The sequence below is a fragment of the Passer montanus genome, unplaced genomic scaffold (assembly GCF_014805655.1).
Source record: "Passer montanus isolate IOZ18808 unplaced genomic scaffold, ASM1480565v1 scaffold3, whole genome shotgun sequence".
NCBI classification, from domain to species: domain Eukaryota; kingdom Metazoa; phylum Chordata; class Aves; order Passeriformes; family Passeridae; genus Passer; species Passer montanus.
In genome coordinates, this window is record NW_024367707.1 from 21,084,068 (window position 1) to 21,103,270 (window position 19,203).

Consider the following 19,203-nt stretch of genomic DNA (forward strand, 5'->3'; position numbering starts at 1 on the left):
TGCCACAGAAACATTTGCTCCCCCAGGACACCAAGCCACTAGTCCTGCCAATGCTGCCTTAAAACCAGCCCCACTATCAGATATGTATCCACGGAAGGATGCAGTGCAGCATGGTAAAGCTCATCAGCACAAGCTTGGGGAAACCACATTATTTATACATGGTAAGTCAGGAGGGAATGAAATCAGCTATCTTGTGCAAGAGCCAATAAATTTCACATTGTATCACCATATACTGTGTAGATGTCACAAGCATATTTCATGCAGCATTCAAGCTTGAAAGATGGTATTGATGCTGTTTATAGTCTTTCTCCTGTTAAAGTAAGCTCATTTGGCAACTTTTAAGTCCATTCTGCAAAATTTAGTTCAGGGAATAATTATAACTACAAAGCCAAGAAAACTTCATTTGCCTACAGTAAAACAGCTTTTCTGTGGATGAGAGTGTCATGATTTTGAAGTATCAGGGGTGTAAACCAAGACATCTCTGGCATGTTATGAAAGAAAAAGAAGGAAATAACTCACTATTTGCTTGTTGAAGGCAGACAAATGACTGAAGATGGTAGGTGAGCTAGAGGCTTGTTAAGTTAGAGTAAGTCCTGTAGGAGAGGGGTGGATCAGCAGCTTACAAACAGGTGAAGTGCCTGATAGGGATGACAAAGTGAGGTGGTGCTTGCAGTGCTGCATTTCCTGCCACAATTATCGCCACACAATGTGTTTGTGTGGCATTTGTGCACATGTGCATGGGCAAGGCACCTGTCAGTGTGGCCATTGTGAATCCACTTCCTCACAACTGAATGTATTGTGATAAATAAAGGAATAGGAGAACCACAGAGCAGAGAGCAAAGATACATGAATAATGGTTGATATTGACTTTCTCATCTTCTCTCTGCCTATTCATCCATCTCTCTGGGAAATTTTCTCTTATTTTGAATTGCAGAGCCATTTCAGAGATCTACCATTCATTTTTAAAGATCTTTTTCACGGTAGTTTCCTTTTCTCTTGCCAAAGTAGAATTTCCATTTTTTTTTAAGCTTAGGATGGACAAGATTTCATCTAGTAATATATGAGCATTCTTTTGTACATATAATAACATCACAACTGTATTGTAGCCTGGGTGGTCTGCATGGCCACAAATTAGAGTGCTTTGTGTGTGATGGGAAAGTACCTTAAAACCTCACTGGAGTCCTGGAACAATCCTGTATTACTTGCCATAGATTATGTTAATTTTAGACACCACTTCTATTTTAAAATATTTAAAAATAATTTAAAGCTATTCTGTGGCTTAATCTGGTAATCTGTACAGTTACAGACTTTAGAAAGCATTTGCTTTTCAGACTCCAAAATGCAAAAAATGGTTTCCTAATTTTTGAAACATGTTTTTCAAAATTTCGTAAGCTAGCTATTGCTTTTCACAAAGCATGGTGTAAAATCTTTAGCGGACCTCATAGGGAGTGTCTCCATAGCTCTCTGTGGAAAGCTTTCCCACAGGTTAACTATGTAGCTGTCCCTATTTTTTGAAACCTGAGGGCAACACCAAACTTTTGTACATTACTCAGATAAATGGGTCTGTCAGTTGAGTAGTGACTAAGGCCAATAAAGAAACTGAAAGGCTAAAATCAGGGCAACAGCTTCATCTCTTAGTTCCAAGTCATGCACAGTAACATGACTTCCTTTTCAGTCTTAATGGCAGTGTTGAGACATCACTTCAATCCACTTGCAAAGACTCTTCAGCAAAACAAGCAAGTAGGCTGCACCCACTTTTAACGGAAGACAGTTCCCAAACATAAAAATACTCATCATTTTGGGAATGGGAAAAAGAGAAGCTTGTCAGGCTCCTGCCCTGTTACAAGGATGCAAATCATAACTACTTTTCTGTCCGTACAAACTGGGTGTCAGCATCATTAGTTCGCATTCACGCCACACTGCTTTTAACCTGCAATTCAAGTAATTAGCAATCTGACAGCTTGAAACTTGAAATTTATTAATTAGGCTATTTAAGCTGCAAAGGCCACAGCAACTATAGCTAGAGTGGTTTTGAAATCAGTCTAGTAAAAAAAGCTAAATATCTGAGATTTATATATCACAAATATAGCAGAGCTCCACATTTGAAATTGCACATGTGGATGTATCAATCAATATAACTAAATGCTCATTGGATGGAGGGGATGGATGTGCATATGCTGTACTTCTATATGAAATCAGGCTTCGTTAGCATGGGAGGTTTGGATTGATTCACAAGAATGGGAGGAGAGTCTGGGTCAGGTTTGACACACATGGCAGTGCCCAGTAGGTTTCCAAGTGGTGTGCTGCTGGAGAAGCACCACTGGAGACCTGTCCTTTATGTAATGGAGAGCATGGAGTTCCATTTCATCCTTAACTTTGAATTTTCTTTCTCTCTGTTATTAATTTGTACTCTTGAATTTACTAGGAAGGGGCAATGACAGTCTCTTTATTTCTTGTTTTTCAAAGCTTAAGGATCATTGATTGAATGTGTGATGTGACAGGCTGTGTGTGCTTTCCTTTCTCCTATCTCTGCCACACTTTGTTATGCACAAATGATCAGACATTTCTTGATTTTAATTTTATTAAAAGCATCTTAATAAATAAACTTTAAATGAATAATTAAATTTGTAAATAAGAGCTCACTTGATGCTTGTGTGGATGAGCTTTCACGTTCAAGCATTAACTCTTTTGTGCAGGAAAAAATGCTGTTAATTCTGCTGCCTGCTTTGCTCTTTTTCTTCATTTTTACTGTGATTTCTTGTCTTGATAGTTTGATCAGGTGTTTGATTTCTGGTTATGTATATGTGATATTATGGGAACAGCCATCATTTTGTTATTTGAGAATTAATTTAGCTGCTTCAGAAGAACTGGTTTCTTGTCACAAAGCTACTGGGTGATTATTCTCAGCAGATGCTAAGATATCGTAGTGATGTTGTTCTTTACAAGTGCAATTCATTTGCTTTTTCCTTTCTTGTTGATTTTAACAAGCTGGAGGAAATACACTGGACAATAATCTTTAGAAATGAAGGCTTCACCTTTTATTTAAAGTTACATTCTTTTTTTTCCTCCAATAGTGAGAACATTTGATATTTCTCTATGAGATATTGTTACTAGCCTTTGGCAGAGGCAAGATACTGTGCTCAGCAGTTAAAGGGAAAGGTGCACTCTTCCTGAGGTTAATGAAAAGGTAAAAGAGCGAGCAAGATCCTTGTTTAGAAGTCTCAAATACTTTTACAAATACAAGGATATTTCTCTCAAAATTACTATATTTCCCTGAACTTCTCCAGGTACATAAAATCTCAAATGTTTTGGAAACTGAACATGCTCTAAAAGTATTTTTATTAGGAGTGTGGTTGGCTACAAGAATAGCATTTAAATTCAAGTGTACATACCACTACATCACTGCTGCAAGCTGATCTTGACTTTTTAAGATTACATTCAGTCACTAGAAAAAAACAGACTTTAATCTCTCTTCATGAGAAACATTCACAAAAAGCTGATGCAATTTGTCAAAAGTACACCATTTCAGACTACTGAGAAATTATTCTTGACATGTGAAACATGGTACAGATCTTTTCATATTGTAGTAGAAGGTAGAAACTCTTGGGGGTTGCCCAAAAATGTGACCTCTCACATTACAAGTATGTAGGATGGAAGTAAGTTGCAGATGTGTATTATGTGTATCTGTAAAATTACAGATCAAAGACATGCAGTCTGGACAGAGCAAAATGTGCAGATTGAGGGATTCTGCTCAGCTGAGCCCTCAAGTTGCCAGGGCCTGCTGTCCTCCAGCCTCTGTTTAGAGGGCACAAGAAGCTCTTGGGTCCCCAAGCCCCTGAGGACTTCTCCTGATTGACTTAGCAGCACAATCTCAGCCCAGCCATGTCAGAGCATCCTCAGCTCTCTGGGGACCTGCAGTTCCTCCATGAGCTCTGTGTTTGGCTCATCCCTCTGCTCTGTGGACCAGGGATCTGGTCCAGCGCCTGGTTCCTCACCGAAAATGACTGCATGTGTTCCTGTAGTGCCTGGCCTCTCTGAGCAGCCTTAATGGCAGCTGTAACTGAAGAGGGATGGTAGAGGTGGTATTATTTCTGTAGAGGTGGTATTTTTACTGTAGAAGTGGTATTATTACAGTGTTAACTGCAGAGGTGATATTCCTCTGTGTGTCTGGGTTATTCAGAAGCAGAGTTATAATACAGAATACTTTTCCTGCTGCCATCCATGGCAAAGTATTATTTTTTCCCTTGATTTAATTATCTTTTTGTTGTGGTTTATATTTGTATTTATAGTCTTATATATATATATATATATGTTTTTATGAATGCAAACAAATTCTGTGAGTAAAACACAGTGTGGTAACATTTGCACTTGAGGGAAAAGTGATCTGATTTATTGCACCACATTCACAGATATTGCTGTTGTCATACAAGGTCGACCTTGTAATCCCAGGGACCCGGAACTAGTCTGTATTTTCATTTTCTGATGCTGTCAATGTCAACATGTGAAAAGACCAGCTATGCTACTACCTCAGGAATCCAATGGTCCATGAAACAATATTGGCCTTCCCTCTTTCTTCTCATCTGAACTTGTAGAAGATTATAGACGAGTTTTGGTTGATCAATACATGAATAGTGATCAGGAAAGTCATAATAGCTGTACAAGGAATTGCACCATTAAAGGGTTGTTGTGAAATAAGTTTACAAGCCTAATAATTAATGGATTTTCCAATAAATATTGGACTTATTCTTGTAAATGAAAATTACTTTGAAACCAAATGAACAATCATCAGTGCTGTTTGTACTGTTAAGGTTATGTCCAATAAGTATTGTAGCAAAAAAGTTGCCGAAAAAATAATACACCTTCCTTTTTTTCTGTTATTACTGTAGGAGTCACAACAGGGATCTACAGGACACAGCAATACAAGTAAGTACCAACTCATTTTCTGGCTTCATTGGGTGGAGGGGTAGACAATGAGTTGGAAAAGGAGGGGCTGATGAAGTAAGGGATCAGTGGAAGACTGGGACAGCACAAAGCCTCAGCAGGCAGTGAACTGAACTTCAGTTCGGTTCTCCATATGGACAAATATGGAGAACTGAATTGAAGAGAGACCATCAAAATGTCAGCTCTTTTGGTGGCCTGGGAAGAACAAAAAATTTTAATTTCACTATGGCTATTCTGTTACGTAAATGACAAAAACTAAAAGAGCAAAAGAATGGTTTTTTTTGGAAAGCCAAGAAAGATCTGACCTACTTGCACAGTCAGATCCAGACTGCCAGGATATTGTGCAAGAAAACTTGTAATCATTTATCTTTCATAAGCAGTGGTATATTTTGTGGCCATTGCACAGTAATAAGCCACATAAATCTTGCCAAACTAACACTCGATAACATTTCAAAGATCCTATGGCTGTGGGTCTTTCTGGCTAGCAGTGTGGGTAGGGAGTGATGGGTGCTTGTGTGGCTCCTGCTCAGGGCTTTCCTGTGGACTCCAGTTTACAAGTCAGGGTGCAGATCAGTAGCACTTTTATTACATTTAACTCTGGTAAAAAAACTCTGTATTGAACAGGAAGATTAAATTGTTCTGCGAAACAAAATATTAATCCTCTCCCTTGACACCTCTGATGGTTGTTGATGTTGTCTTGCATATTAAAAATACATGATTCTACCCTACTTTCCACATAAAATTATCACAACCAGAAGAATTATTTTGCTAGCTTCCTGAACTGTCAGCCAACACAAAGTCCAGTTTGCAAATTGCAGAGCTCTAACTGAAGGTGAAAAATGACCTGAGCTTGTAGATAGGGCTTTGAAAGGGTCTGGTCACCCACTGTGTGAGGGAAAAGACATCCAGGGAGACAAGGCTGGGAGATGCAGGCTTTTAAAATGGTGTGGCTCTTCACTGGGGAAAGGTCAGCATGAGGAAGACAATGTTGTGAAGAAACATGCAGTGGTGTCACTTAATTGCTGGCATTGGTTTGATATTGCTGCAAGTTCCAGCACTAAGGAAATAATAAAAGGCAAAGGGTATGAAGTTCTGTCAGAAAATAATGAATACAGTAATGAGAGAAAGAAGCACAAAAGAACCATAATAGAGAGGGCTATGCAAACACAGGCAGAGGCACAAGCATGACAAACACAGCGGCTGAGCTGAGGGCTTTTCAGTGACATCAGAGGCCACAGTATTTGGCTAGCTTTGGTCCTAGCTGAGTATTTCCTTCTTCCAACACCTGAATAAAATAAGTTGTTCTGCAGATTTAATGAAACCTACATTCCTGTGTATTACAAAATTGATCCTATGACCTTACATCTGTTCCCTACTTCTTACTTCTGTGGTCTCCAGCGCCACTTCGCTTCTTATTCTCCCATCCCTCCTACACCCCTGTACTCCAGTTTCTTCTCTCTTCATTCATCTTGCTCAGTAAAATCTGTAGCTGGGCAGAAGCTACACTTGGTACTGCCTAGCTGATGGCAACCAAACAGAAGAACAGCTGAACTCATGCAGAAATATTTTCTTCACTGGTGGCAAAAGTTAGGGTCACTGCCGGATGCCCAGACACGTTTTCTAACATCACAGAGAGAATCTGACTACCTCTGAGAGCTGTATCCATGAGAATTCCTCTTGAAGTGCTGGGATAAGATATCAGATAAAACCCAGTTAGAATGAGGTATAGACTTTACCAGTCATGTATGTCAAACTCAAGAGAAATTTGGGAAAAATTATTCAGATGTGTGGTGGGTTGACCCTGACCATGTGCCCACCAAAGCTGCTCTATTACTCTCCTGGACACAGGAGAGAAAATACAACAAAAGGATCATGGGTGGAGATAAAAACAGGGAGACAGCACTCACCAGTTACTCTCATGGGCAAAACAGACTCAGCTTGAGAAAATAAATTTAACTTATTACCAATCAAATCAAAGTAAGACAATGAGAAGTAAAATCAGACTTTAAAAGCACCTTCTCCTCACCCATCTCTTCATCCTGGGTTCAACTTCACTCCTAAATTCTCTAACTCCTCCTCCTCACCAGCTTAGGGGATCAAGGAATGGGGGCTGCAGTCAAATAATCAAATCACACCTTGTCTCTGACACTTCCTCCTCAGGGAAGGGACTCCTCACACTCTTCCCTGCTCTGGTGTGTGGCCCCTCTCACAGGAGACAATCCTTCATGAACCTCTTATGAGCCCTTGCCACAGGCTTTGCTTCTCCTGAACTGCTGCAGCGTGGGTCTCTCCTCCACAGGGTGCAGTCCTTCAGGAGCAGGCTGCTCCAGCATGGGTTCCACACACGGTCACAGGTCCTGCCAGCAAACCTACTCCGGTGTGGGCTCCTCTCTCCACAGGTCCACAGGGCCTGCCAGGAAATATTAGCAAATTACTCTGTGAGAAAGAACTCTAATGGTCAATGCATTGTGCTATCCAAGTGCCCATCTTCAGAGTCCCAGTTAGCTGGATTTTCCCATTGCGCCCTGACTTCTTTGGAGTGGCTCTTGAGCCTGTCATTTGCAGTGGTTTTACTGCAGCTGCCAACATTGTCTTTCTCATGGATAGCATTTGCATTCCTGTCATCCTTCCCCCACAAGGAAATCAAAGCATTTAAAAACTCATAATGGCTGAAATTATTCCACTCCGTCACAATACATATCATTTATCCCTGTTACCCAGAAAAGGAAATTTAATCTGGTTGAGTGATTCACCAAAATTCCAACTAAGAGGAGAAAACTCATTTTCTGGCCACCCACTATTCAACAGGGGAAATCCTACAAAAGTTCATTTGAAATTTATTTTGAGATTTGAGAAATCTGGACACATCTTCTGCTTGTATCTAAAAAGGCTGGGTAAGAAGTTGCATGAGATGAGGCAGAAACTAGCAAAGACCTCCCAGTTCTGTGGCTGAGGATCTGTGGACTGACTGTTTCCACTGTGTGTTTTCTGCATAGACCCACTGACACACACCTGTTTCAGGAGACATACTCAGTGCTTAGCATGTGAAACAAAGTGTGCTAACAGCAACCCCATAGCAAGGTGGGTAGCATATTCTTTGTTCATTCCAAAAAAGCTAAGAAAAACAAAGGTTCATGCAAATTTGCCCAGAAGGAGCAGTCAAAACTAGAGAAGATTTAGCAGTTCAGCAAATGCCAGCCTCCCTCAATGGTACCTGCATGCATTTGACAGGTTACGTGAAAAAATCAAGAGCAAATCTTAATTTGGCCTCCAGTGAGTGTAAAAAAAGCCAAATTGTTGTAACAAGTAATTACCTTTTACATTCCCTTATCCAAAAATATTATCTGTACCATATCTGTGACATTCAACTATGCTTAGGCTATACACATTTGTAAAATTTCTACATTTCAGTCAAGTGAGAATGAAGTTGGTAAGAATTGATAAAGCCTTAATGGCCAGATTTTCTATTCTGATAGGCTGTACTGATGCATTTCTACCATCTGTACAGTCTCTGTCCTTCCTCTCCACACAGAAGTATGTTAAGTGACAATTAGCATAAAAGCAGCTACAAATGCTTATGGTAGGGTAATCCATTAATATCCAGTTTGGCTAAATCACAGACATTCTGTTTCCTCACAGTACGTATGCTGTTTCCCTTGTTGCTGCATTAACATACATTGCTGAAAGTAGAACTGATGTGAACTCTGCTGGCAAAGCACTCAGGAATCCATATTCCCTCTCACACTCATGTGAACCAGTGTTCATGGTAATAATTCATCACTCAGAAAAGACCCAAGTTACAAATAGAAAATCTTTGAATATATGCCAACTGTTACTGTTGGTTTCTTGTTCCAAATTACCATAATGCAGATGAGCTCCAGGGCTCCAGGCTCCACAAGGCTGACAAACGTATATTGTAGCAACAGCTTCCTAGCCAGCAAGTTCACCATCTGGATATACCTTCTGAGGTCTCTGCTGAAAGTGAAGGGTGGCCTAGAGATTATGGAGTGGATGTATTCCATGTGGAGTGGGTGCCCTGCTCATGCCCAAATTTTAGGTGGCTTTAGCTGTCCTCTTACAGTGAATGCTGAGCTTCCCAGAGGTCTGTGAAGGCATTGGTGGTTTTGAAGTCATCCAGAGTTTTCCCCATCCTGTTCAGTAAAGTTTAGTCACCACAGCTGGATAGACACAAACCCTACCAGAGGGGAGGATGCCATCTAAAAGCACTGTGTCAAGGTGTTTGCAATACCCAGAACTTCCACTACAAGACAGCTACCTCCAGAAGATCACTGTCTAAAGTGTCCTTCAGCTTCCTTCTGCACAGCAGTGGAAGAACACTGGTAGCAGAGTCCTGCCTGTCCTGAAGGCAACATGAGGTTTTCCAGAGGTGCCCTCACAGCTCCAGCTCTGTGGAAACTGAGGGTGAGGTCTTGTCAGCAGCAAACAGATGATGTGTGATGCTCATGAGCATGGACTAGGTATCCAACACCCACTCAACTCAATGAGCAACACCAAAACAACCTGACCAAAAGAGGAGTTTCTCACATTTTTTTTCAGAAGGAATAGGTGGATTTTGGCTTAACACAGCTCATTACAAAGTAATGGAGAAAAACACATCCATCAGTAAACCAGTCACATTCAACCTCTGTGCCTCCTTGTCTGCTAGGCAACATAAACTCTCGTGTAGACAGCTATTAGCATCCAGCTACACACAAGAGCAGCAGCATCTGCACACTCACTAGGCCCAGAATTCAAGTTCAAGGTGATTCAAGTGGAGTAGCATACCCTCTAAATCCATGGTAGAGTTACACAGAAATCTTACACTGGAGTGCAGCTCTCTCAGGTTACTCAGAGAACATTAATTACAGCAAACAACAGCCTTACTGGTTTTTGGCAGGTGGTAGAAAGGAGGGAGAAGGACTGTGCCTGATTCAGCAGAAGCAGTACCACCCCACCTGCCAGCAGACTGCCTCCACTGTCTGTGCTAAGTTTACTAAGTTGTGTTGGGCAGACATAATTATTTTGGACCCAAGATGAGGATCATCACAAGCTAGCATATCAGGACCCGTATGATTTGTAAGGAAATGTGAAGAGGCATCCCTTGGGCCTCTGGTGCTTCTTAAGCATTTGGGTACTTGGCTTCTCCTGGCATTGAGTGCCAGGACCCCACTTACAGAAGCTAAAGATCAAATCCTAAACCTGTTAAAATGAATGTGAACCAAAATACCCATTGGCAGAACTGTGGCCTGATCACTGCCTTACTGTCCCCAGCTGATGCTGTTTTGCTCTATGAAATAATTACTGTTCCTGGAGCAGGGTTCTGGAGCGAGTGCATGTTGTATGGAGTACACTCCCAACAGCAGAGCTGCAGGGCACTAGAGAAATCCTTTCCATTGCTCCAGGGTCTGCTCTCCCTGGTAAGGCCTGTGTTCTCTAAGCACCTCCTCTTGCGGAGTTCCTCTGCCTGCATTTAGGGAGCACTTGTCAGTGACAAGAAAAGTCAAGTCAGGATTGCCTCCCTGCTTGCAAATGCTCCAGCAGTGCCCCTGCAGCCCTGTGGTTGCCTGCACAGCTGGCTGTGTGTGTGGCAGGAGTGGTCAGTGTTAGCAATGAATGTTGATGAATGTTGATGTGTCACATCTGAACAGCTTTCATACTGACCCATTTCTGATGTCATTTTCTTCTTCTCTTTAAAGGGAAAAGTGATGTAGAGCCAAAGACCCCAGAGAAAAGCGCAACCCATACATCGTAAGTCACATTTGCGTTTAAGATTGGAGAAGGCAGCTGTGTTTTTATCAGATTTGTTGGGCAAAATAGAATTTGTTTGTTTTCATTATGATAAAGCTCTTGCAATGATGCTTTTCGTGAAACGGCTTTTTAGATAATGACTAAACATTAATTATTCCTAGAACTTCTGCATGCTAGTAAGTCAGCAATCTTTGCAAGTGAAATGGCTCCATATCACACTGAATAGATATGAGATTATTGTTGTGGGTGTGCAAGGCTGGCCTTTAGAACCTTACTTCAACATTACCTTAATGCTGCTGGAGTTTGTCACACTTGCTAAAAAACATCATGTCACATATGCCTTTGATGTACTGATGTAATTTTAAAAGACTGCAGTCTGCAGCTTCACCTCTGAATTACTTGAAATCCAATTACAGTTATCTCTGGTCTCTCACTATTTTGTTGATGTTTTTGAATTAACGAAAGGAGTCAAGAAATAGATAGGAACAGGCACTTGTAATATATCAGTGTTCACCTTCACTTTAGTGCAACAATAGAAGCTTTTACCCTTTTTTACTCTAGTATACAAAAGACTGAATTGTTTTGCCAACATAAACCAGTCTATGAAACAGATGGGCTGCAAGTTAAAAAAAATTTGAAATAGCATCAGTCTTCCAAACCAAGCGAGATAAGTGAATTCTTTTAATAACTACCAGGCAGGAGCATTATGAATTTCTGCAAAATCATTCACCTTTTTAATCCCATTTGAGAGAGAGAAGTTCTTGTAACAGTCAGTCATGTGAGTTTTAGAGTGCATCTGGCCCATAATTTATGTTTTCTGATTCCTGTTATTTAAATTCAGAGCATTATATCATGTAAATCTCGCAAAGTGTCACCATTTGTTACATGGCCAAAAGTAGTCACAGAAGGAGGTACAATAACAGTGATTTATTGTGGGACGTTTTGATTTCCACTGCAAATACGCATTAAAAATCTTCTGGAAATTAATCTGGGAAAAGATTTGACACGGTGTAAGAAATGGCTTGTCCTGCAGATTGTGTTGTGGAATGTAATTATAGTATGCAAGCACATTTAGGCAAACTTATTAAATGAATTAAGCATTAGCAACCTTATGCCTTCTGATAGCATGATTGCTGGGAATGTTTAATAGAATGATTTCAATAATTATAATTTTCAAAAATAATATTGCAATAAAGACCAAAAGAAGAAGGGTTTTAATGCCATCTGGAGGTATTTTGGAGAAATGAACACATTTATTTTTACTGATATTTAGCAATATGTAAAACATAAGCCATCCTCCACGGTGTTTTTTCTAGTTAGCATTTTGTTGATGAGGAATGTTCTTTTCTTCTTCATTGGATTAAAATCCTGTAAGATTTCTGAACCATGATAGTGGTATCTCTGAACCCAAAATATGGATTCAGAGGTACACCCCAACATGGTGATGGGTTGGATTTGAGACTACAAATTGGGTGATATAGTGTATCAGAATCTGGTTAGGTGTGAAAGGTTCCTTGCCTAATAAGAGATCTGGGTACCTTCTGAAACTGTGCTGCCTACTAGATACAGTATATTTCTAATGCCTTTAAATTATTACTATATTCTAAGGCTACCCCACAGCATACATTGGTTCCCAGAAAAATTTTTAGAGGCAGAAACAACTTGTTACTGTTGATAAATTACTGCATTCAGGAACCAGAAGCCCCTCTAATTAGGGAAATTCCATAGAAATGCAAGCAGGAGAAAAAAAAAAAGGACATGAGAAGAAGGGAGCCAACAAGTGTTGTGTCAAAAGAGAAGGAAGAAAGTTAGAGGGATACAGTTAAGAAGTTAGAAAAGGAATTGCAAACATCAAGTTTTTAGAAAGAGATGAAAAACTGGGAACAATAGGAGAGAAGAACAGAGATCAGAAACTGGAGACAAGTAAAAGCCATTAGCAAACTGAAGATGTACATGTTAGTCAATAGAGGGCTGGATCTGTGAGTGTCAGTGAAGGAAAGTAACACACACTGATATGTAGGCACATACTGACATCCCAGTTCTCTTTATGCTACCCTGCTGTTGGCCTTTACCAGGTGTCTTCTCTTTTCCACCATCTTCTAGGACCGCTTTTTATCCCTGGTATGTCAGGCAGTCACAAATACAGAATTCCTCTGCTCTTTTGGGGCTGCAGCAATCACACCTGTGCACACGATGCACAGCCAGGAGAACCTGCAGTGCACACCTGCACATGGAGGTGTGAGCCTGTGTGCCTGGTCTCTCTGCAGATGGATGTTCTCTTCCCTGATGCACCTGGAGAAGACCATGCCTGGGCAGGAGCTCCAGCAGTGCCCAGCTGGAAGCCTCAGGGTTGTGCAAGGGGCAGCAATGCTGCCCGGGGTCCCTGTGGGTAAAAAGGCTGTAGCCTCTTGCAACGTGTCACTCCTCTCAGAGTGTCAAAGGAGTCCTGTTGGCATCTTCTGGCAGGGGTGCTAAAAAGGAGCAACACTGATGTAGGAGAGAGATGGCATATTCAGGCCTGACATGGAGAAACTGTGGATGCACCTCACTGTGAATCAGCATTTCCCTGTGAAACAGGAACAAACAGCAACCAAAAATCCTCCCCCAATATCATGTTTGCCCAGAGAAAAGCTACAGAAAAGAGGGAGGATTAAATTAATGTGTTTTTTTTTCTTGAAAACATCTTTTTTATTTTCCTCAGATATGTTACGAGCCTCACACTCTAGCCAATCTTATATGATTCAATGGCAGTTAATTCATCCTGGTGCAGATATACTACCTCCATCCAAACATTATTTATGCAGCTTCAAAGGACAGGTTGATTACCCTCCTGAATCAGGCAGTGAGGTGTTTGTGAACCAAGCATTAATATGACATCTCTCCTCAAGATAACCCTCGTGCCTTGCCCACTGGGCTCCAGGTCCTCAAAAACAAACATAACCCTGAGACCTGGAGCCCCAGAATAGAGGTGCTATCTGTAACCGCTGAGAGTACACAGACTGGGAGTGCAGAATGCATAGTGCTCTCTTCAGAGGCTTTGGGTACAGGAATCACTTGGAGCAGCATTATGCATAGGGGCTTCTCCTGTATGTCTGACTCTCTAGATAGACTCATTACTACATAGCTCTCCACTGATAATAATATTAGACATTAAAAAAATAGTAGGCATTAGATGATGCATATTAATTGATGCAGCATCCTAATGAGGCAGATGAATAAGGGCAGTTATTGCAATGCTAAGGATAACAGAGATGGATTTAGGAAAATAAGACTGATAGAAAAGCGGGAAGGAAATCTAAGCAGAGCTGTATCGTTTTGCACAATATTCCTATGGCTTTCACTGCCTTGGCATTCACAATAATCACCTGAGCTGGCACTAAAGAATTGCAATAAAAGGTGCAAACAATGCGGAAGTGTTAAGCTGTCTGGAGTCTTCCCCAGTTGATTCATGTTCCTTGTAATTGAATGCTTTTAAAGCCGTGAGCATTCTGTATTTCAAGGGGTTTTGTTGTCATTGTACTCAAAATATATAGCCCTCTATGGGTCATATGGTTATAGCTTTACTGAGCATTTCCAAACTTTTAGGACTGATCAGAAATATCTAGTGATGTTTTGTTCTTTTGGTTTTGTGATCAGAGGATCAATTTTCAAGGGTCAGAAAACTTTCACAATTTTTTTTTAAACATCTGATTTTTATTAAAATCCTTTCCCTCCCTGTGTTTTTACCACCAGAGTCTGGAGAACTGCATTAAGACATGGGTATGGATGAAGGAAGAGTGGTCTTTGGTTCTTTGATATTTGCAGTTACAGGATTTTAGTCTTTCTTTGACAGATCTATGTGTCCTTTCAGTAAGTCTCAGATTGTTGTAATTAAAACTTTTAATTTTATAATACTTCTGTGCAAGGCACAGTGATTCCAACCAGTGCATATGTTTCAGAGGACGTTGCAGGGCCATAGAAACTCCTCCGTGAGCTAGGGATCTGGGATCTTCCATCTTTCCACATGTAAAATATGACAATAATTTAAAAATGGCACAAATATACAAAGCTCCCAGCGTGACTCCTGCTCTTGGAATGACTTTCGATGTACTGTCTGTTGCAATGTTCTTCAGTACCTTTGTGTTTGTAAATGATTTCCAGTTCAGACTACCCAAGGTTAATCATGCCTGACTGTGATTCACTGCTCTGCATTTACCTCGACATTTCTAGTGCACTTACTTAATGATATCAGGGCTAGCAACTAGATACCTCAGTGCTGTCTCTTTATTAACCCTCCCACAATTGTTTTCATGCTGAGCTGCTCCAGATTTTTCCCTCCCTTTTTACAAGAGAATTAACTAAGATTGAGGGAGGCTTTTATAATTTATGGCAGTTGTGCAGGTTTTGTCCTTTGCTAATATTCTCTGAGAATCACAGCGATCACACTGTGTGTATGTGTGTGTGTGTGTGTGTGTGTGTGTTGGCTTGTTTGCTTTTGCCAGGCAGAAATAGATGTTGGCTTTGCTCCCTCCCTGTACTGGTTCCCAGCATCACCTGCAGAATGGTTTGCTCAGGGGGATCTTCATTAATAGCACTAAAGTCAGCAGTTTCTGAGCTGCCCATTTACAGACATTAGTGCTACAGTTTCTCACCCATCCAACACCTGCTCATCATTCTCACCACCCTTCAGGAAGGAAACATCATGTTGGAGCAACATCACTGCTGTTCTTGCTTAATGTGACACATCTGTATTGGCACGAGCATCACATATTGCAGTGCATCTTTCTTCCTCTCTTGTCTTGCCCCTTGTATCTTGGAAGTGGCTTACAGATTCAACAGCTGAAATCACCTGCTGGTTTCCCCCTTCTGCAGTGGGAAGACTGAGGTACAGGGGTTACAAAGTGCCTGCAGAGAACAGAGAGAACCTGTCTCAAATACAGGCGATCAGTTTGAGCAAGTGCTGCCAGCTCGCCATCCAGCTCTTAGCCCCCAGGGAGCTTGTCCTCTCACATCTGCCTGACCTGGGGTCTTGACCTCAAGTCTCTCAGGCAACAACTGCAACCTAATGGGACGTTTGGAGCTGGAAGAGTAGCCTTAATCCTACCTCACTTCACTGGAAGCCCTGGTGCAAGTTATTTTAAGTTTACCTTGGGCTTTTCCCCAGCTAAAATAATTAGACCACCGTGAAGAATATCTCATTAATATTTGTACAAAGTGTTGAAAAATGTAATGTCCTGTAAAAAAAGCTGAGGATTACTCACCCAGAACAGTAAAGGAAATGGGTAGTAGTTTAAGTTTTCAAAGACAGACATGGGTAGTAAATGGTAAATGTCCTAAGGAGTGCCACATGTAGGGAGAAAGGGAGAGCAGAAGTTGCTGCCTTTCCCAGGTTCCTGCAGACCTGGTGATCAGTGGCAGTTCCTGCCCCATCACCATTCTCTCATCCTCTCCCCAGAGTTTCAGTCTTGGGACAAGGGTCACACAGTTTAAATTAGAAGGATTTGGCTTTAGTCTTGCTGAACTGGAGGGAGAGATGGCAAATAGAGAAGGGACAAAGCATGCAAACTGTGGAGCAAAAAACCCTCCAGCAGTACATCTTCAATATCCTTCTCTTTGTTTGCCAAAAGGACCATGATGGATCAAGTCAATTGAACCAGAAAATAGCTAACAGATGGGCCTGGAGGACAATGGAAGGGGTGAAATCCGTGCTAGTGAGGAAGCTGGTTCCAAAAAACAGGGCTGCACACACTTTTATGGGATATAATCCACTTTTCAGCTTTCTGATTAAGATACTGGGGCAACTTCCTAATCTCTCACAGCTCAGCTTGTGGGCATTTTAGATGGCAAGGACATCTGTAGCAGACACATCAGCCAGTGATGTGGTGAAAACTCTTTTAGTAACTCCACAGGCTCTATCCAGGGCTGTCCTGGAGCATATCAATCTCCTCATGAGCCACAGATTACCCTGCTTTGCTGAGAAGCACCACTTCCAAAGGATGGTAGCCAATGTGAAATAGTACCCTTTATGAATTTTTTTTATTTTTTTTTTGTTTCTAAAAGCTGTAATATGTCAATGGCTTTTAATATATATCTGTGATGTTTCTGAGAGAAGTCATGCAGTCCATGAAAAAAAAGAAGAAAGAAAACAACCCCTCACTATGATGAATGAAGGCAGTGTTTTTCAGAGTGATGGAGGTCTTTAAAACTGCAGAAGTGAAAGTCTGGTGTTTATCCATGAACTAAGTTTCTGGCAGAAGAAGAAGGCTGGTTTCATTGCACTATTCCACCTGTTTACTTGAGCCTCAGCTTGCAGAGCTAACCCCTAACACTGCCAGATTCTCACTCTGCTCAGCCAGTCCAGCAAGGGCAGCTAAAATTTTAAAACCCCCTCCTCAGCTCTCAAATTTCCATGAAAAAGTTCCTCTTCTCTGCCCTCTAATATTACCCTTAGTCCATGTACAATATACAGAGTGTTTCTCTGTGTGTTAAATATATAGACTGTTAAAAATGTAATTCTGGCATAACTTCCCACTCCCAAAAATGAAGTGATTTCACCTGTGGGATGCATCAGAGTCAGTGTGGTATTGTCACAATGCTGATGTGAACTTTTCCTGCCAATTCCTAACCTTTTCTGAGCACAGATTTTTTGAGTTTACAGAGCACAATGCTGCTGATAGTTCACAAAAAAACCCAATTGTAAGTTGACACCAAGAAGTCTATTTTCTTCAAATGCTATAAAGACATTTTCTTGGAAGACATTTGCTCACACACATCTTGACTGAATCTGTCTTTAAGGTCTACAAAGTCAAGAAGAAAGAATAAATTTGTATTACTGGTCATCTTTTTGCCATGTAAAAGATATAGACACATAGTAGTCAAAGTTCATACAAGTAAAAATAATCTTTAAATAGCACCTAAAGTCATAAAAAGATCTCAAAAATAAGATCTCCCTGAAAAAAGATGAGTTGGAGCTGATTTGTTGGGTTCAGAAAGAAAACGTATGGAAAACCAATCTGACCTTAATTGCAGCTGTGGTTTTCCTGGGACAAAATTGAGCTTCTGTTGATTTCGAGTCAGACCAAAAAAAGCATTATCTGAGAAGTCAACAAAAATGGGGATAGGTGAATGCTAAATAAAAGTACTGCTGAAGTCTGGGGAAGTTTTGTTTGACTTAGATGGGATGAGATAGGGCTTTCACTGTCCTGTTTTTAAATGCTATCCCTCTCTTTTACCAGATGTAACAAGCAGCTTGCATTAACCACCCTTATGGCTCAATGCAGAGTTTTATTTATAAAATACCCTTGATACAGGCCCTCTTGTGTAGCACCTTCAAATTTACTATCTGCCTGTACTCTGCACACTGTAGGGAAAAATAACTAGTTGCAGGAAGCTGCCTTGATTTTGATGCCACCCTTGGCTCAAAGCTGAAGGGGAAAGTGGTTTTATGCAAGAGAAACCTTCACTCCAAAACAGCAGCTTTTGTCCCATTGGAAAACTTACTATTATTCAGGGCATTATTTCTAATTTTATACTGAGTCAAAAAATGCTTCTGTATCACCAGTGTTCATTGAATGCCATTTAGAGTAAAGCTGACCAACTTAACTGGAGAAAATATCATCATGCTTGAGGAAGTGTTTTCCTGTATTACACTGAAAGCATGTTTTTCTCTTGGGGACTGTTTTCCTTGGACTTCTCCGTTTGTAAGGGACTAATTAGGAATTTTGTATGTGTTATGTATTAGCTTGGAATACAGTGGTTAAAGAGGGGCTGCCAGGAAAATCAGGAGATGCAGGTACCTGGGAAGAAGTCCATTTCATTGGCAATGCCTCCAAGAAGGCAGACACCACCGACCCCACGCTGTATTTTTTCTCTGAAGAAAATGACAAATGGAAGCTCAGTGTCTCGCACGTTGGAGTCGCGGTGTGCGTGGCGGTGGTTTTTGCTGGGCTAAAATTCCTGGTTGCCAGGGTAACACATTTTGGAAATTCTCTACCCTGGGCGAAAGCTGCTGCAACTTGAAACCCGCCGTAGCTGATGCTTGGCGGGGGCACAGCACTGCTGTGTGTGGGGGGCTGCTGGCTTTGCCCACGGGTTTGGGGCAGGGAAACAAAACAGAATGGGTGCAAAGGAAGAGAAGAGTGATTGGGAGCGTTTGATACTTCCAGACTTCCAGGATATCATAACCTGATTATTTTCTCCACACTATCTCAGCCAAAGATGGGGCGGGGGGGTTACCTCATCTCAGGGCTGACTCGCTGGGCGATGGGAAGAGGAGAGGTGTGTGTGTGCCTGGAGCGTGGGGAGAGGAGGAGGGTGAGAGGGGAGGAAAGAGAGATACAGGGTTCTGGCCACCTGCCAAGAAAAATAACTAACATTTTGCAAAAGAGAAATCCTAAGACTGAGGTCATAGTATGGAAAAAGTCTGTTTCACAGACTCTTGAGCCTGAATACAGGCCAAGTTTTTTAGGGTTTTTTTTTTCCCCTAAATGCAGGCATCCTATTAACATTTGAACACTAAAGCTCGTCCAGGAATGG

At 41.2% G+C, this 19,203-nt stretch overlaps 1 protein-coding gene across 4 annotated transcripts in view; it reads left to right on the forward strand.

The window, feature by feature from the left end:
- AFF3 (AF4/FMR2 family member 3) overlaps nt 1-19,203 on the forward strand; it is a 323,532-nt gene that overhangs the window by 188,318 nt on the left and 116,011 nt on the right. For all 4 annotated transcript variants that reach the window (XM_039714376.1, XM_039714378.1, XM_039714377.1 and 1 more), the window contains exons 6-7: nt 4,887-4,923; nt 10,638-10,689. In XM_039714376.1, the coding sequence (XP_039570310.1) occupies nt 4,887-4,923; nt 10,638-10,689 (89 nt within the window). The remainder of the gene's footprint in view (nt 1-4,886; nt 4,924-10,637; nt 10,690-19,203) is intronic.